The 16746-nt window shown below is 46.7% G+C and overlaps 1 protein-coding gene across 1 annotated transcript; it reads left to right on the top strand.

Annotated features, from left to right (window-relative positions):
* The first annotated feature begins 3316 nt into the window (after nucleotides 1–3316).
* Nucleotides 3317–16621, top strand: PABPN1L (PABPN1 like, cytoplasmic). Its single transcript, XM_082229227.1, has 8 exons — nucleotides 3317–3705; nucleotides 6057–6228; nucleotides 7547–7652; nucleotides 8501–8568; nucleotides 9400–9506; nucleotides 10820–10907; nucleotides 11494–11639; nucleotides 13856–16621. Exons 1-8 carry the CDS (start codon nucleotides 3686–3688, stop codon nucleotides 13893–13895), a joined length of 747 nt encoding a protein of 248 aa, XP_082085353.1. The 5' UTR covers nucleotides 3317–3685; the 3' UTR covers nucleotides 13896–16621.
* The last annotated feature ends 125 nt before the right edge of the window (nucleotides 16622–16746 follow it).

Below are 16746 nucleotides of genomic sequence, written 5' to 3'. Positions count from 1 at the left end.
GAGAGCCTGCTTAGTGTAGTAGTTAGGGGATGGAGTGACCTATTTGGCTGCATAGACCAGATCTTTTTTGGCAAGTTTGATGTCACAGGTAATTTGGTGCTTTGAAGTCCAGATGTTGGGACTTCAAAACATTGCACAGGAAGCAAGGCGCTCCTGGAATAAAGGGTTCCCCCCTTCATTTTAGCAGGGAGTTCCATGCAAATCCCTTACTGATTCAGGAAGGGGTTTGCATTGATTTTTTCCGAAGTGAGCAGGATTTAATTTAATTTAAACCAAACAGGATTTAACCCCCTATTTATCAGCTGAATGTATTGGCTGCCCGCACCAGTTCCCTGCAGGGAAGTGACCTGCGCAGCCAATGCAGAATTCCCAAGTGATGTCAGCTGATCAACAGGTGGATGTGATCTTGGGAGGAAAGGCCATGTTAGGCCAAGATTGGGTCACCCTTTAAAAAGGGTAAAAAGGTAAAGGACCCCTGGACGGTTAAGTCCAGTCCAAGGCAACTGGGGTGCAGCGCTCATCTCGCTTTTCAGGCCAAGGAAGCCGACGCTTGTCCACAGCTTTCTGGGTCATGTGGCCAGCATGACTAAACTGCTTCTGGCACAACAGGACACTATGATAAGTGCCAGAGCACATGGAAACACAGTTTACCTTCCCACCACAGCAGTACTTAATTATCTACTTGCACTGGTATGCTTTTGAACTGCTAGGCCTTCTACTGTTCTGCCAAAAGTTAAAAAAAACCAAAATGGGTTCAAATCCCAGCTCAGCTGCATGATGCTCACTGGGTGACATGGGGCCAGTCACCTCTTTCAGCCTAACTTACCTTGCAAGGTAGACAATAAAATGGGGATGGGAAGAACTGTGTTCACTGCCTAGAGGTTCTTGGAGGAAAGGTGGGATAGAAATATAATCAACCAACCAACCAATAAGGAAGTAGTCAGATTTGTATAAATACAAGAACCAGAGGAACTTTGGCACTCCAGCTGGAACCCAGGCTCCAGTAACTCCAGGTGCCAATGAATGTGCAAGAATTCAAAAGAGAAAATGGGGGGAAGTTGGTATTTGTTGCTATTCATCTTAATTAATCATTTACAGAGCCATTACAATGAAATGATAGTTCATTTCTGTAGCTATCGCTGCTGTTTTAGGCTTTAACAGGCCTTAACTCAAGCCTGCATGCCTAATATTGTTGACAGTCTTGAAACCAAAATGCAGGAAAATAGTTCAAGCCTTCCATCCATTCTTTGAGAAGAGCAATGTTGGCCTGCATAAGGACAAAAGGAGCCTGTTGGCACATGCCAAAGACCCATCTAAGCAAGCATCCCATTGATACTGCCAGCAACTGGTAATCAGATGTATACTACCCCTGGCTGTGGAGGTTCCACTGAGCTATCATGGCTAATAACTGCTGATAGATCACTTTTCCTCTTCCTCCATGAGTTTGTACAGAGATGGGGAACCTGCTACTTTCCAGACGTTGTTGTCTGCAGCATGAACAATAATTGGAGATCCCCGAGTTATTTTAAAAGGGGAGGAGTTAGACTATCAACATAGAGAGCCCCACTGGATGAAACCTAAAGGTCCGTTTCAGTTAGCATCTCACAGCAGGCAACCTGACACCTCTAGGAAGCCCAGAAGGAGGTTACATTAGAGAAATAGCCCTCTCCCACAGTGGCTCACCAGCATCTGCTACTTAGAGATAAACTGCCACTGTACACAGAGGTTTCATACAACCATGCTAAATAGCCACTGATCACCTTCTCCTCAAAGAGTTGGTCTAATTCCTTTTTAAAGCCATGTAAGCCAATGGCTATTGCCACATCTCTTGGCAGAAACAGCTCCTTGAATGAATTATGCACTGTCTGAAGAAATACTTCCATTTGCCCTGAATCTCCAGCCAAACAGTTTCATTGAATTACCCATGAGTTCCAGGGAACTCCAAACAGGTGCTTTCCAGATGTTTGGGAGAACAACTCCCATCAGCCCCAGAACAATTTGTTGGCGTCCGTGTGTCTCAAGAAGAAATGGAGTGCACCTCTGGGGGTGAAGTCAAACCACTGTGTTAGCAGTACCAAAGTGACCTCCCTGGGGAACAAGCCTCAGCAGTGTGTATGGAGGTCCTGGGCTGCCCAGACAACGAGACCCGCATCTTGGCCTCAATGATGTGGTCCAAAGGAAAGCAGAGCAATATGTTTGGCACCAGCTTGGCTGCAGGAGCTGCCAGAAAGAGGTGTACAAGGTGCCATCTAACTGCCTTAGGGATTTCTGGACTTCTGGATTTGTGTAGCATTTACTCCTTAGCCGTTTCTTCTCCTGATGATATCCCACAAGGCAGAAGAGGCTGAGGATCAGAGTTTTCCTTCTCCTAGATGGGCTACCTTCCCAGGTTGACGAGCCCCATCTGCCCCTCATTTCCCTCTACAGCATGTGCAGAAACTGCCACTATTGGTGTTGTCCACTCAGTCTGCCAGAGCCTGTCCTCACATGCAGGGGAAGTCCCTAACTCACTGAGGGTGTGAGACCCACAGGCTACCCTCACCTGGTTTAGCTGGCCAGTCGAAGCTGGGGTGTGGCCACTGTCACATGCTTCCAGGAGCCACAGGTGAGAACTAAGTGCCCCAGAAAGAGCACATGTCCCCCTACTACCATTCCCCAATACTCCAAACACACCATAACACTTTAAACACTTTAAATCAACATACACATGCAAAGCCATGATCATTATTACGAGTAAAACCAGCTAAGTCCCATCTATAAACAAAAGGATACACCTTAACCAGCCTTGTGCGGCAGGCAGCTCTACAGGCCTAAGATTATAACAAACCATGCCCCATATTGACTGTGAGTCCTGGGGGGACCTGCTCCCTGCCTTGCAGGCCTTTTTCCACTTAGCCCATGAGGGCGGAGCCCCGATTGACTCCAGCTACAAAAGCTGCAGCTACTGAAGAGGCCAGGGACCACCTTGTCTGTTTCTTAGTGCAGACTGTTTCTTTAATAATATGCTGCATTTATTAAGTTTTATATTGTATCTCTGTATTTGTGTCTTTTTTATATAAAAACTTATATTTATTTATTTGAAAAAAACTATGAGTCAAATACACACACACACACACTTGATATTTGGAGGTATTTATAAATAGCCTGGATCGACATTTCAAACAAATGCTTTCCCCAGAAACTCTCATGCTGTATTATCTTAGCTAATTAAAATAATGTAAACTCGTGTGTCATAATTGGCAGCGTCCCATATCTTCTGCTGTAGTCCACAAAGTTTTTCCAGCTTCTTGAGAATCTAACTTGCCTTTGCCTGCCTTCTTTGAATCTGTGAAAGTGTGTCAGTTTAACCAGAGCTGCAAACACTCTCTCTTTTTGTGTTGCGTTTTTGTATATCGCTTGGAGATTTTTAAATGCAATTGAGAAGTGCCTTTAAACAGACCAATGAAACTGACCTTGAATTGGCTGTCAGGACTCAGGAGGTGTTTCTCTTCTCTGCTCCCATCAAGGTAGCTAGCCCCACCTCCAGGGGCTCAAACTCTGCATCTGATTGGCTGTTGATGTATCAAATAGAAGGTCAGAAACCTCCTTCACCTGTTGCTTCTTCCAGACTGGCCTGAGCCTCTTCCTTAACGTGAGATAAAACAGAAGTGGACTTGCTTGCAAAAAAGGGTGTGAGTGAGCAGCAATGTTTGGACTTGGGGCAAGGTAATTATAAAGGGGGAGGGAGACTCTTGAGTGGGTCTGAAGCTCTGTAAGCCTCTTTCTTGGTTTCAGGCTGGGTGGGGCCAGGGCCTGGTGAGTGCAAGGTCCTCCCTGCCAGCTGGGAGAAAGAACTTGAGAAAGGTGTACAGGAGGGAATAGGGGCTTCTGGTGCTTTTTGCATCCCAAAGCAGCAAACTCCATTGTGGTACCTTAAAGGCAAGCATATTTATTATGGGAAAGCAAGCATTTGTGGGCAATTAAAAGGTGACTGTGAGGGGCTGCTTTCTAACATGGCACCTGCCAAAAGATAGGAAGGCTGGTACTCTCTGGGGTATTTGGTTCCCCCAAATTAGCTGGCTTTTTAGCTGCAAAACTCCATTTCCCTTGGATTTCTCTGCTGGAATGTTCTGCTTTCTTCCTTCCTTCCTGAACTCAAACATCATCTTGCTCCCTGTACATATATTCCTTTTTAACAAAATAGGGGTGTCCTTTAAAAGATGGGTGTATCCTGTTAGAATGGGGATGGGAAGCCTCGTATTTGGGGGCCAAAAAGAGCCCCCCTCTTTAGCTGCCCAAGTGAGTCTTCGGAGCTACACACCCACAACGCTCACCAACCCTGCTTTACTCCCTCTTCAAGTGTTTTTGCCGAGCGGTAATATGTCCTTGATCTCTGGTAAGGCCTCTTGCTTGCCTGGATGGAGGAGAAAGAGCAGTATGTGAGCGTGTGTAGAAACTAGCCTCCTGTACGAAGGTAAAATTTATATTTGTTGCACCGCCCACCTTTTCCTCTGCCCCCGCCCTCCACTAGCATGTGGTCCCTGGAAGGGGACGTTACCCTCAGCCTGAAAAAGGTCCCTTAGATATATACTCTGCCCCCTCCACCTCTGTCTCTCTCTCTCTCTCTCTCTCTCTCTCTCTCTCTCTCTCTCACACACACACACACACACACACACAGAGAGAGAGAGAGAGAGAGAGAGAGTGAGAGTGTTTCACTCACCCCACACACTCGTCCCTGAAGCTCCCCTGTGCCTCTAACCTGGTTCCTGGGAACCTGTTCTGCCATTAGACAGCGTGAAGAGCTTGCCTTAGGGATCTGATTTATGTATGTCATGAAAGGGCAGCAAATTGCACGTTATTTACTTTATTATTATCATTCTGCTTCTATTGCCAAGGAAGCTGGGAGTCACTTGTGAGATTTTCTGCCTCAGGCAGACTGGACGGGGGGCTGGGAGAAGGAGGATGTCATTTATTGCTTTGCCTCGGGTCCCTTAGATATATATTCTGCCCGCTCCACCCCTCTGTGGCTCTGCTTCACATAAAGGCTGCAGTCCTATGTGCGTGCTGGAGAATGAGCCTTTTTTTAAAAAAAAAACTTTTATTTTGCTTTAAACAGGTACATATAAATATAGACAACCAAAATTACAAAGGAAAATTCCTTAATAGTAATAAAAAAAAACTAAAAACTACAAAAAATATCAAAGTACATGACACAGAACATAAGCAACTATGGAAAAGATAAAAGAAAAGAAAAATAGAAAAAAAGAAAAAGAAAAGGGAAGATGAGCCAAGAATGAGCCTTATTGAACTCAGTGGGGCTTAGCTATGATGAGTGAGGAATCTTAAGGTAAAGGGACCCCTGACCATTAGGTCCAGTCGTGACCGACTCTGGGGTTGCAGCACTCATCTCGCTTTATTGGTCGAGGGAGTTGGCGTACAGCTTCCGGGTCATGTGGCCAGCATGACTAAGCCGCTTCTGGCGAACCAGAACAACGCACGGAAACGCCGTTTACCTTTGTGCCGGAGCGGTACCTATTTATCTACTTGCACTTTGACGTGCTTTTGAGCTGCTAGGCTGGCAGGAGCAGGGACCGGACAACGGGAGCTCCCCCCATCGCGGAGATTCGAACCGCCGACCTTCTGGTTGGAAAGTCCTAGGCTCTGTGGTTTAACCCACAGCGCCACCCGCGTCCCTGAGGAATCTTAGGACTATGCTTTAAGTCGGGGGTGGAGAACATCCATGACTCTCCAGAGGTTGCTGGATGCCAACTCCCAACTGCCTGAGCAGCCAGGGATGATGGGAGCTGTAGTCTGGCAACATTTGGAGGGCCACAGGTTTCCTCCTCCTGCTGTAAGTGTCTGTGGTTGGAAAGAATTGAATTAGCCCAGCTGCTAAGCCCACATGCCATGGGCACAAATTTCTGTGCTTTACGTTTTTGTGTCATGGGGCTGATGGGAGTCATAGCCCAAAACACATGAAGGAAAACGGGGGGTGGGGAGTCTGGATGAGTCTGTGTAAATTCCCAGTTACTTTAGAGCTCCAGCTCACTTTTGGTGCTTCTGTTTTCCTCCCCAAGCCCCCAGTTCCCTGACGCTGAATCCTGGTGGCAGAACCCTCCGTCTCTAGCCACTGCCAATTCCCCCTGGGATGCAACTGAAATCTCAGCTTGGCAGAAGCACCTGGAAGAAGAGACGAAGCTGAGTCCTCTGAAAGGGGATAGAAAGGAGCTCCTGGAAGTGGAAGACCCTGTGAGTCTGGACTGTGGTTGCCCCCATATGTTGTTGGACTCCTAAATCTTTTCCAGCCAGCATGGCCAGGGATGATGGGAGTTGTCATCCAGCAACATCTGGAAGGCATCATCTTGGCTTCTTTTGGGGCAGGAGAAACAATAACAGAAAGAACCTCTATGGCAGAGTTTCCCAAATTTGGGTCTGCAGCTATTTTTTGGACTACAACTCCCATCATCCCTAGCTAGCAGGATTAGCAGTCAGGGCTGATGGGAACTGTAGTCCTAAAACAGCTGGAGACCCACGTTTGGGAAACCCTACTCTAAGGGGTGACTTGAAGGCTGTGGCCCTCCAGATGCTTGGACTCCCATCACCGCCCTCCCCCCGGTCAGCATGGCCAGTGGTTATGGTTGATGGGAGGTGTAGTAGCAGCAACAGCTGGAGGGCTACTGGTTGAGCCTGATCTTTATAGGATGGCAGTAAGGTACGGTAAGATGTGCTGTGCAAAATCAATGAGGAAATAGGCTTTTTCAGCTGTGCTGCCCCAGTTTTGGAATACCCTCTACTGGGAGGTTTGTCTGACACCAATGCTGCTTTAATCTAGGTCAGCACTCACCAATCATGTGCTTTCCAGATGTTTTGGACTACAACTCCCATCAGTGCTGACGGGGTGATGGGAGTTGTAGTCCAAAACAACTGGAGTGTACCAGGTGGGTGAAGGGTGATCTGGGGGATGGATAGAGCCTTTGTTTGTTCAGGCACCTAAAGTACATGTTTAAAGTATTGTTGATCTGGCTGCATCTTTTATATTTGCTTTTATGTATATCTGATTTGTTGTGAAGTCAGCCTGTGATCAATTTTGATGAATGGTGGATTTATGGTTGCTAAGCTTAAGTAAGTAAAAAAAAAACACAAAATAAAATCCAAAAGGGACCAGCTTCAAGGGTGCTTTCTTGCAACCTGGTTTCACTGGAGCCAGAAATATATTGCTGAGAGGCTGGGTGAGCTGGTTGGGTTAAGTGGCTCAGGTGGCAAACAGCAAACCATCTCCACTTCTGCTGAGCCTTACAAAGTTGTGTGTGTGCATGCACATGCACACACGCACACCTATCTACTTAACCAACAGTGGAACTTTTAAGTTTGCAAAGAGCTTTGGAATTGGAGGTCTAGAAGGCGGAGCTTCCCAATTAGAATGGGCAACCTAGTTTTGCACAAGAGTCTCACTCATTCCATCCTTGAACAGAAGCTGGCTGAGGATGGGCTGATTACTCTGCTGTGCTCCTTCAACACAACCTTGTGCAACTCTCTTATTGCCTCCTCCCCCAATCTTGCTATGCAGGAACTGGAGGCCATCAAGGCCAAGGTCCGTGAGATGGAGAAGGAGGAGGAGTGGCTGCAGGAGCTGCAGGCTGAAGCAAAGAACCTCATCATGAGATCAGAGGCAGGTACGGTTTTCGTGAGTGTTTTAAGGGTTGGCTGACAGCAGCATGCTGTTGTCCCAAGCGGCTTCACTGTGTGATTCCAAAAGAGATGTGTGCCCCAGAAGACCTTGTAGCATTGGACAATGCCACCTCAAGTGCCTGCAAGCGAATGGAGAAAGGGAGTCATAACTCGGCACTACCTGTAATATTAGGTTGCAAGTCTTTGGGCAGAGCCTGGGTTGTTCCTTTGAACAGTGCCTAGATCCATCGGGAATCGCAAGTGGGAAGGGCACTGCTGGGGATGATGATAGTTGTCATCCAAAAGAAATGGAGGTTACTAGGCTGGCAAAGGCTTTTAGAAAAGAAGTGTGTTAAGTATAACTTCTGTAAATTTGCATCCTTGAGTTTCTGGACCTCAAGATTGCATGGACAGGTATTATGAGGACACTACAAGTCACGAAAGCCAGCTTGCTGCAGTGGCTAATAGTCGGGGGGAAAGACAGGGGAGAACTGCATTCAGATCCTCACTCAGCCATGAAGGCTAGCCACTACTTATGTTCAGGCAGACCTTCCTTGCAGGTTGTCTTGAGGTTAAAATGGAGGAGGCCATATGCCCTGCCTTTAACTCCTTTTGAAACAGGTGGGATATCAATGTATTCTTTTTTTATGTGGTCTTATTTCAAAGGGCTGAGAACTCAAAAGCAGGTTCTCAAAACTCAGAAACTGAACTCCAACTCCCATCAGCCCCATCCAGGCAGGACAGTGGTCAAGGAAGATGGGAGTTGAAGTCTAGTAACCTCTGAAGAAACACAGGTCAACCTCCTCTGGCATACCATGATTCCCATGAGGTCTCCTCCTCCCCCCTTCCACAGGTCTTGGTTTGCCTCGGGCAACTCAGGAAAAAATGGAAGTTGACCAGCGCTCTGTCTATGTGGGAAATGTAAGTGAGATGGGGATTCAAGGAACCTGGAGCAGCCTTGAACGTCTGGGCTGAATGTCTGGGCTAGAGACCCTGCAGAACAGTCTCCCCTTGTTGCTGTGTTGCCAACCAGTTGACCACAAAACACATGGTTAGGATACGAGAACAGTCATGATTGGCAGGCATGAGCTTCAGCACCTGTCTTCCAAAAATTAAGACATGTTAACTCCCAGCAATTAGAAGAGGGCAGGAGGAAGGGGGCTTTTAGGACCTGATACGTCCCCAGCATGTGGTTAAATATTCTCTTGCTGCAGAGGCTTTGCTGATCTTTATAAATCGCTGTGTACTCTCATAAGAACACACTGAGTCAGTCCATTGTGGGCTGCTCTCTCAGGCCTTCTTGGTGGTGGTTCCCCATTTGTGGAATGCCCTCCCTGTTGAGGTGTGTTCCTCTCCCTCATTACCGACTTTCAGGAGGAAATAAAAAACACCCCTGTTGACCCAGGCATTTGATGTCTGAAAGGCAGTATTCCTGGCAGCCCTGAGAACTGGTTTTAGAATGGTTTCCCCCTACTCCTAAATTGTTTTGTTGTTGAAGTGCTCCTCTGGGAGAAGAAGGGCAGGATATGATTCGAATTCATCACCACCAAGCTCAATATTGTCCACTCTGGCTGGCAGCACCTCTCCAGGGTTTCAGACAAGGGGACACCCCCAGTTCTAGCTGGAGATGCCAGGGATTGAACTAGGGACCCTCTGCAAAAAGCAGATTCTTTCCCCACTAGCCTCTGCCTCTTCCCTGAATCCTTGGGCAGTGGGGCAGAAGTCTGGACACGTGTGATGTGATCTTTATAGGTGGATTACGGTGGAAGCGCAGAAGAGCTGGAGTCCCATTTCAACAGCTGCGGTCAGATCAACAGAGTTACTATCCTCTGCGACAAGTTCTCCGGTCATCCTAAAGGGCAAGTGATTTGATGGTGGGGGAGGGGGGCAGTTGTGGTTTTGAAGGATGGGGTGCCTGCCTCTCTTGAGGGCCAGGTAGATGGATGGGATGGCTTCCAGGTGCCAGAGCGAATGCAGACTTGGGGGGACTGGCTTCTCCTCTTTGCTCGTCTCATGGCTCACGGGAGGGCAGATGGAACAAGCCAAGATGGTGATGAAGAAAGCGATTATTCTGCACATTGCAGAGCTCTGGGGATGAACCATGAGCAACATGGCCGGGTGTGGGTCTTGCCAGGTGCTCAGTGAGTCTGACCCCTGAGGCTGGCCCTCTGGATCGGACATGTTCCTCTCTGTCCCTCCACTCCTGGCAGTGCAGATTATAAATGGCTGAGTAGCCATCGTGTCTTTCTGAAGGTTTTGTATTGCTCCAGCAAGTCATTGAGATGAAGAGTGCTTCCAGAAGGCTTGTGTATTGAATACTAAAAGCCTCATACCCAGCGTTGCATGGGAATCATAAGGAACCAAAAAATCAATGTAGTTTTGATATCAGTGGGTTAAAATCAGTGCACTTTTGAAGGGTTCAGTCCACCATCTTGATTCACAGTGGCATCCATTTGTATACAAACAGACAGAAACCTGCTCTTTGAGCTCAGGAAACTATCACACAAAATTTGGTTATGGTATCTTAAGAGGTGTCTAAATGCATAGAGAACAAAGAGACACACAATTTTCCAAAATAGTAGATTCATCCTGATTTGTTTGTAGGGCCGCACTAAGACAGGGGTGGCCAACTCCCAAGAGACTGCGATCTACCTCAGAGTTAAAAACTGACAGTGATCTACCCCCTTTTTGGGGGTTCAGGTCACAGTTGTTGAGCTTTTTTAGGGTAGCCGAAGTTCTTGAGCTTCTTTGGGGGGGGCAGTGATCTACTGGTGATCTACCACAGCTGTCCGGTGATCTACCGGTAGATCTCATGATCTACCTGTTGGACATGCCTGCACTAAGACAATGCTGGCTATTGAGGTAGTATTCAGCCTGATTTGTTTGTGGAGGAGGCAAGGCTTCATCAAAGATAGTGTTATCTTTCGGGGAAGCTGGCTTGTTTTTCAGGAGCTTTGAATCCACTCTAAGTGCACAACCTGAATTGGCAGGGATGTGATTGAATTGCACCTGAAAATAGAGACTGTCTGGGGGCACCCCACATAAAGATGCAATGAGGAGGACAAATCTGCTTCCCATTTGGCCCCAGGGGAATTCACAAGTGCAGCTTTCTCCCATCAGAAGCTTGCAAATTGGCCCCAGGTGACTTTCACAGCTCCTCCTGTTGTTGCAGGTATGCCTACATTGAGTTTGCCGACAAGAGTTCTGTGAAGGCTGCTGTGGAGCTGGGCGAGAGCACCTTCAGAGGCCGTATCATCAAGGTATGTGTCATGGGAAGAGGAGGGGTCTCTGGGGATGCAGAACTGTACCTGGGGGTGTGGGCTTGTATTTCAGTGGGAAGGGGACCTGCTTTGCATCCAGAAAGTTCCAGGCCCAATCCCTGGCACCATCTCCCCATAAGCAGCTGATGGGAAAGGCCTTTCTCTCCCTGAGACCCTTGAGGGCTGCTGCCAATCAGAGTAGACAGTACTGGTCTATGGTTACCTATATACCTTTCCCTATCTGTGTCTTTCCAAATGTGGGTGTGTTGCTTTCCAAACTGGCCTTTCACTTCCATTCTATGTAACTACAGCCCAGTGTTTCACTTCTGTGCAAAATTTCAAGGTGCCTTCCATCATGTGTTCACATCCCAGTCCAAGATGGAAAGCCAGGGATGTGGAAACTTGCACCCTCTACAGATGTTGGGCTCGATCCTTCCATCAGGCCCAGCCAGCATGGACAAGGCTCAGTCAGGGCTGACGGGCGGTGTAGTGAAACAACACCTGGAGCGGGGGGCAGGCTCCCCATCTCTGCTGTAAGTGATGTGCGCTAATTTTGTGGCACCATGTTGTCTTTGCTTTGCTTCAGGTGTTGCCCAAGAGGACCAACATGCCAGGCATCAGCTCCACGGACCGGGGTGGTTCCCGGGGTGCTTTCCATGGCCGGGGAGCTCTGCCTCGCCGCTCCAGTTTCTGTGGAGGGCAGCGTCTAAGGACACGTGGAAGGGTGCACAGGTGAGTGGACAGGAGAAGAGTGCTTGCCAGTGAACTGTCCAACATCACAGTAAGGCTATCATTCCATCAATACAAGCATTTCTGTTTGCCAGGTGGAATACTCTTTCCTACTCTCTTCCCACACCCCAATGCTGTCCAGAGGGTTTTCCTGAGCAGGTGTGTGTGTGTGTGTGTGTGTGTGTGTGTGGAAAAGAGTCCCATAGCGCTTTCAGGACTCATTCTGCTGGTTTCTGCTAGCGCAACAACTTAGTTGCATCCAGCCCTGGATGTCTGAGGCTAGGAACTGAAGGAGAACGGAGGACCTCTTCCTGCTATATACCGTCTTTCTGGGGGACAGTATAAGATGCTAGCACATTCTGCCACTAGAAGCACATTGGCTCCTGGGTGCTGCTGCTGTCAGGCTGGCTCAGCGTCACCTGTGCATCTGCGCGGCCAGCAGGGCCTGTAAGCTGCACGCAGACAAGGAGTTGGACACCTTAGTGGTGCCCATGGGCAGCAGTTCTCTTTTCCATATCAGAAGGAACAGAGATGAGCAACCCGTCAGCTCGGTATCCCAGAAAGAGCAGCTGGCATGGAGTGCCCCTGGGAGCAAGTGTGTCACTTGCGCTGCTCTGGCTTGGCGTGTACTTTCAGCATCCCCAAGTTGTTTCGGGAGTGGGGGTTTGACACCTTTGCCCTAGATGAGCCGAAAAACTACTTTTCTGTCTTTTGCAGGATCTAAAAGCTGGTCTGAGTACAGGGATCTGTGTTTAGGGCCGTCTCTATACACCACTGTCAATCCTCTCTGCTGCTGTTGAGAGTCTGGACTAACGGTGATAACTAAGGGTTTATGTTAATAATTTAGATCCCTATTTTCTTTAGCAAACTGAAACCAATGTGCCTAACCATTAAAAGACCAACTACTACTGTAAGTAAAAAAAGCACTAAACATATGAAAAAATAGCAAAGGCAAAAGATCATTTACCGGTATTTTATTTTTTATTCATTTCATTTATATGGAATCTTTTCCCTCCAAGCTCAAGCTGGTGCACATGGTTTTCCAATTCCCCATTTTATCCTCTCAGCAACCTCGCAGTGACTGTCCAAAAGCCACCCAGTGTGCTTCATTATTAAGATTAAGGGCTAGAAATTTGCTATGTGTGGTTTTCAGCGGTAAAACAATACCATACTTGTACACCGAGATCACACAGCATAGAATATACACAGCTTTGTGCATAACTCCAGCTGACCACGGCCCTGAATGCAGTTTGACAAGGCCACTGGGAATCAGTTCTATCAGTGATAGATGGCTCTTGTAGCTAATGAGCAAGTGGCTTATATGCAGGAAAGGCAGAACACCCTTAGAGTTGATGCATTTATTCATCTAGATTGGCTTATAGAGTCTCAAGAAATTCCTTTTCTCCTCCCAGTTCCCTTTGCTTCTCCCAACCTCTTCCACTCCATTTTGTATGCATTTCTGCAGGATCCTGTTTTTTGGGGACAGCATCCTGGAGTTTGGGGTGTTGGGAAATGGAAGTTCATATAAGGGAGGCCTACAGTTCTGCAACAAAGGGTTGGGTGGATTGTGGAAGAGCAAAATAGATCATAGGCAAGGGTTCTGTTAAGGGCTGCATTCATTCGGGGGCAATCTATGGGGCAGAGGTGGGGAACCTCAGCCCCAGAGGCCCAATGCAGCACTCCCAAGACTCTTTATATGGCCCTTGGGATTCTCCTCTGGCCACACCCCTCGCCTTGCTCTCCCATCTTTGAATGCTTACCTGTGACGACGCCTCTAGCTTCAAAGATGGAGACAGGGGTGTTTGTGCAGGTAGAAATCTCTGGTACTAGCATGGCTAGAATGTAGCCTACACTGGTGTTAAGGTAAGAGTCACATCCATTGCTCCACCCACTGTTAATCTGGCCCTGCCCATCCTTGTATGCGGCCCCCGGGAAGTTGCCCATGAGTGTGGCCTTCCGGCTGAAGAATGCTCCCCATACCTACTATAAGGGACTGCCGTGGGCAGGGCAACTATCCCCCTTCCCCCACTTTCTCTGCACTTGCCCCCCATTGTTTCTTTCATTGGCACCAGCATGAAATTAGGCAAAGCGACTCTTCAATTTAATAATTCAATATTTTATTTTATCCCTTTGAGTAAATGATGCCTAGGCCAGGGATGGGGTGGTGAAACACCTGGGCTAACTTTTGCCATGGCCAATGTGTGTGTGTTCTTTTCCAGGGGCCGTGGAAGACTTTCTCCTTGGTACATGCCTTACTAGGCAGTGGGACAAGGTGACCCAAGCCAGGACTCAACTTGGACCGGAACAGGGGAGCAAAAGCAAGTGGATCCACCCAAAGAATATTTCTCCTTTGTTATCCTGTGAGAGTGACTTGCAAGCGTTGAACTTCTATGCCAGTCTTCTAGACAAGACACAGGGTATCTCCTTCTTGGGCAAGGGAAAAAGAAATGCTGGAGTGGCCTAATGGGTACAAAAAATGACTTCTCCCCCCCAAAAAATATGTCATCGTTTAGAGCTTCATTTGAATTTTCTCTTGATGGGTAGAAAATTAGAACTCTGGTAGGGTCTGGAAACCCCCCTCTTCTCTCTGCCACCCTTTCCGTGATTCTTGGCATGCTGTATTATCCTCGCTGGATGTTCATCTGTTGATTTTCTTGGTAAGCATTTGACTCTAGGGATGGCTTCAGAAGGGGACTAAGTAACATCCTGGTAGGTGTTTTAAATGTACATCACCCAAACCCAAATGAGGACTTGTTTCCTCTGAAAGAGGCCAAATGCAACTCTTACATAGAGAAACAAACAACTGGCATGCTAGTGATGAACAAGTCTTGCAACTAGGGCATCTATTTCCATTGCTCTTCCTCTCCCCACCCCTTCCTCACCATTGCATCTAAAGGAGTGTCTATGCTATGAATCGTAAGCTGAGTTAACTATATCATGGTCCTTCTGCTCACCCTCTCATATGATCGCAAACAAATACAGTTAGATCCCAAGTCCTGTTGGAAAACAGGCACTTCTGTGCTTCCCAAGGTTCCTTGACCAAAGCCATTAATTGTATATATATTTATTTTAGAAAACTGGGTTAAGTTTGCAGGGCAGGTGTGTTGTGAAGCTCTCATCAGCCTTAGGTGTCTTTGTGTAATACTTTGCACCTTTGCACCCCATTCAGCCTAGTTGTGTAGAACCACTTTCTGATACGTGGGCTTGTGATGAAGGTGTAACTCAAAATGGTGGACCAGTTTTGTACACCTTTGCTACCTGCTTGAGCTTAAACTGATGGGTCTAATCTGAACATTTTTAAATTCCATTCTCTTCCCAGCTTGGGAGAAGCTGTGGAGGCCAAATGAAGGAAATTGTGTGGATTTTGGTGGGCTGGGAAGAGAACCACCAAGGGGTAGCGGTGGAGGCAGCAGGGCCTCTTTATTCCTGTCTGCCTTGCGTGTCTTGCATTTCTTTCCTATCATATCCTCCTTTTAAAACTAATTTAAGAAAAGCTTATTTGAAGTTAACCTATTGCCTATTTAAATGAGTTTTTTACTATTGCACTCACCTACTATTTATCTCTGTTTAGACTGTTTTCATTCCAGCCCAAAAGAATCCCAATGAAATGATAGATACTAAAAGCAGCTTTCTGCAGCCCTGAAATAATAGGACTTGCCAGATCAAAACGTTAATAATGATAAAAAAAACTCAAACCTTGAAAGTTGTTCATATGGGCGAAACTTATCACCTTGTTTTCTGAATTGCACTGTTATCCGGAATGGACAGTCTAGCTCACATCTTAACTAAATTTATATTTCACATTTAGTGTTTTTACAGTAGCCAGCAAATTCTAAAAGAAACATCTGTTAAATTCCGTAATTCATTCTAGTAATCTTTTCCTCAAGCACTGCAATTCCAAGAAGTGCGGTACCTGGGGGTGGCTGCAGGTCACCTTTACAGGGTGAAAAACATGACCTTTTGATTTTGGCAAGTGAAAAGATGCAACTTCAAGTCCTAAAGGGATAAGAAAAACAATAAATCCCCTGGGAAGTTCTCTTGTGTAAGAGAACTGCAAAGGAGAAATGTTCCTGGGGATTGTATCCTAAAGGAGTAATAAATGGGCAGAAGTTGAAATAAGCAGAGTGAAAAGGGGTTTTTTGTATTACATTTGTATGTGAATAGAGATGCCATTTGTGGTAATGTTTGTAAGTTAATATTTTTTAATAAAATAAAAGATCCAACTGATTAAACTAAACCCACAACAAAAGCATTGGCTGTGGATTTCTCTCTGGGCTAATCTGCCTCCTTTAAGAGGTCACGTTGCATGAACATAAAAAAACCATGAAATGCAGTTATTTCTGGACTATGCCACTTTGGATAGCAAATTGGTGACTGGGTTTTTAATATCTCTCCTGTTACCTTTTTCGGGGGTTTTCTGAAGCCCTCCATGAACACAGAAGGTCAGAGATTACTAACCTAGCTGTTTCCCTGACATGCTAAAGCTACTGCACTAAAGGGATTTTTAAAGGGGCATTTAAATACGCAGCTCCACCTGCAAACTGAAGTAGTACAATCCAGTAAAGGGACCTAGCTGAAGAGCAGATATTTTGCAGGCAGAAGAGCCCAGATTCAGTCTTTGTGTGACAAGCACCTGTAATCTGATGCGGACTCTGAACAGACAAAATACTGATTTTAGTTCTGATCCACTCTCATGGTTTAATCTCCCATTTTTAATCGCCCCTCTGAGCTGCCCTAGCTAGTTCTTTTGTAACAGGTTTAGAACCATTAAGGAAGTAGAACCAAGCTCAAGTAAATAGGCCACTTTGGGGGGCACCTCGTTGGGATTGATCTACTGCATCCAACAAGCGAGGACCACCAACAAGGATGATTTTAAAAGAGGATTATAGACATCATGGATGATAAGGCTATCAATGGCTATGTTCTCCATCCACTGTCAGAGGCAGAATGCTGGAGTAGACGGGTCACTGGTCAGATACAGCAAGCTTATTCTTACGCTCTCATCCAAGTTGTTTCTCTTACCTGGGAGACATCTTGCTAGCAAGAGGGGGCTTTTCCTCAACTTTTTCATGGTATGGCTACAACCATCCCCTTCCATATACCTTGGTGA

This window comes from Podarcis vaucheri, assembly GCF_965113315.1.
Source record: "Podarcis vaucheri genome assembly, chromosome: 7".
NCBI lineage: Eukaryota > Metazoa > Chordata > Lepidosauria > Squamata > Lacertidae > Podarcis > Podarcis vaucheri.
The sequence above is the reverse complement of the archived record's forward strand: the minus strand, read 5'-3'. Positions and strand labels throughout refer to the sequence as shown.

Excerpts from the sequence above, each read along its gene's own strand:
- PABPN1L (XM_082229227.1), top strand. The coding sequence starts at position 3,686 with ATGTTTGGACTTGGGGCAAG. Across the intron at positions 3,706-6,056 it reads ATGTTTGGACTTGGGGCAAG|CCCCCAGTTCCCTGACGCTG; the intron begins GTAATTATAAAG and ends TTCCTCCCCAAG. Across the intron at positions 11,640-13,855 it reads ACACGTGGAAGGGTGCACAG|GGGCCGTGGAAGACTTTCTC; the intron begins GTGAGTGGACAG and ends GTTCTTTTCCAG.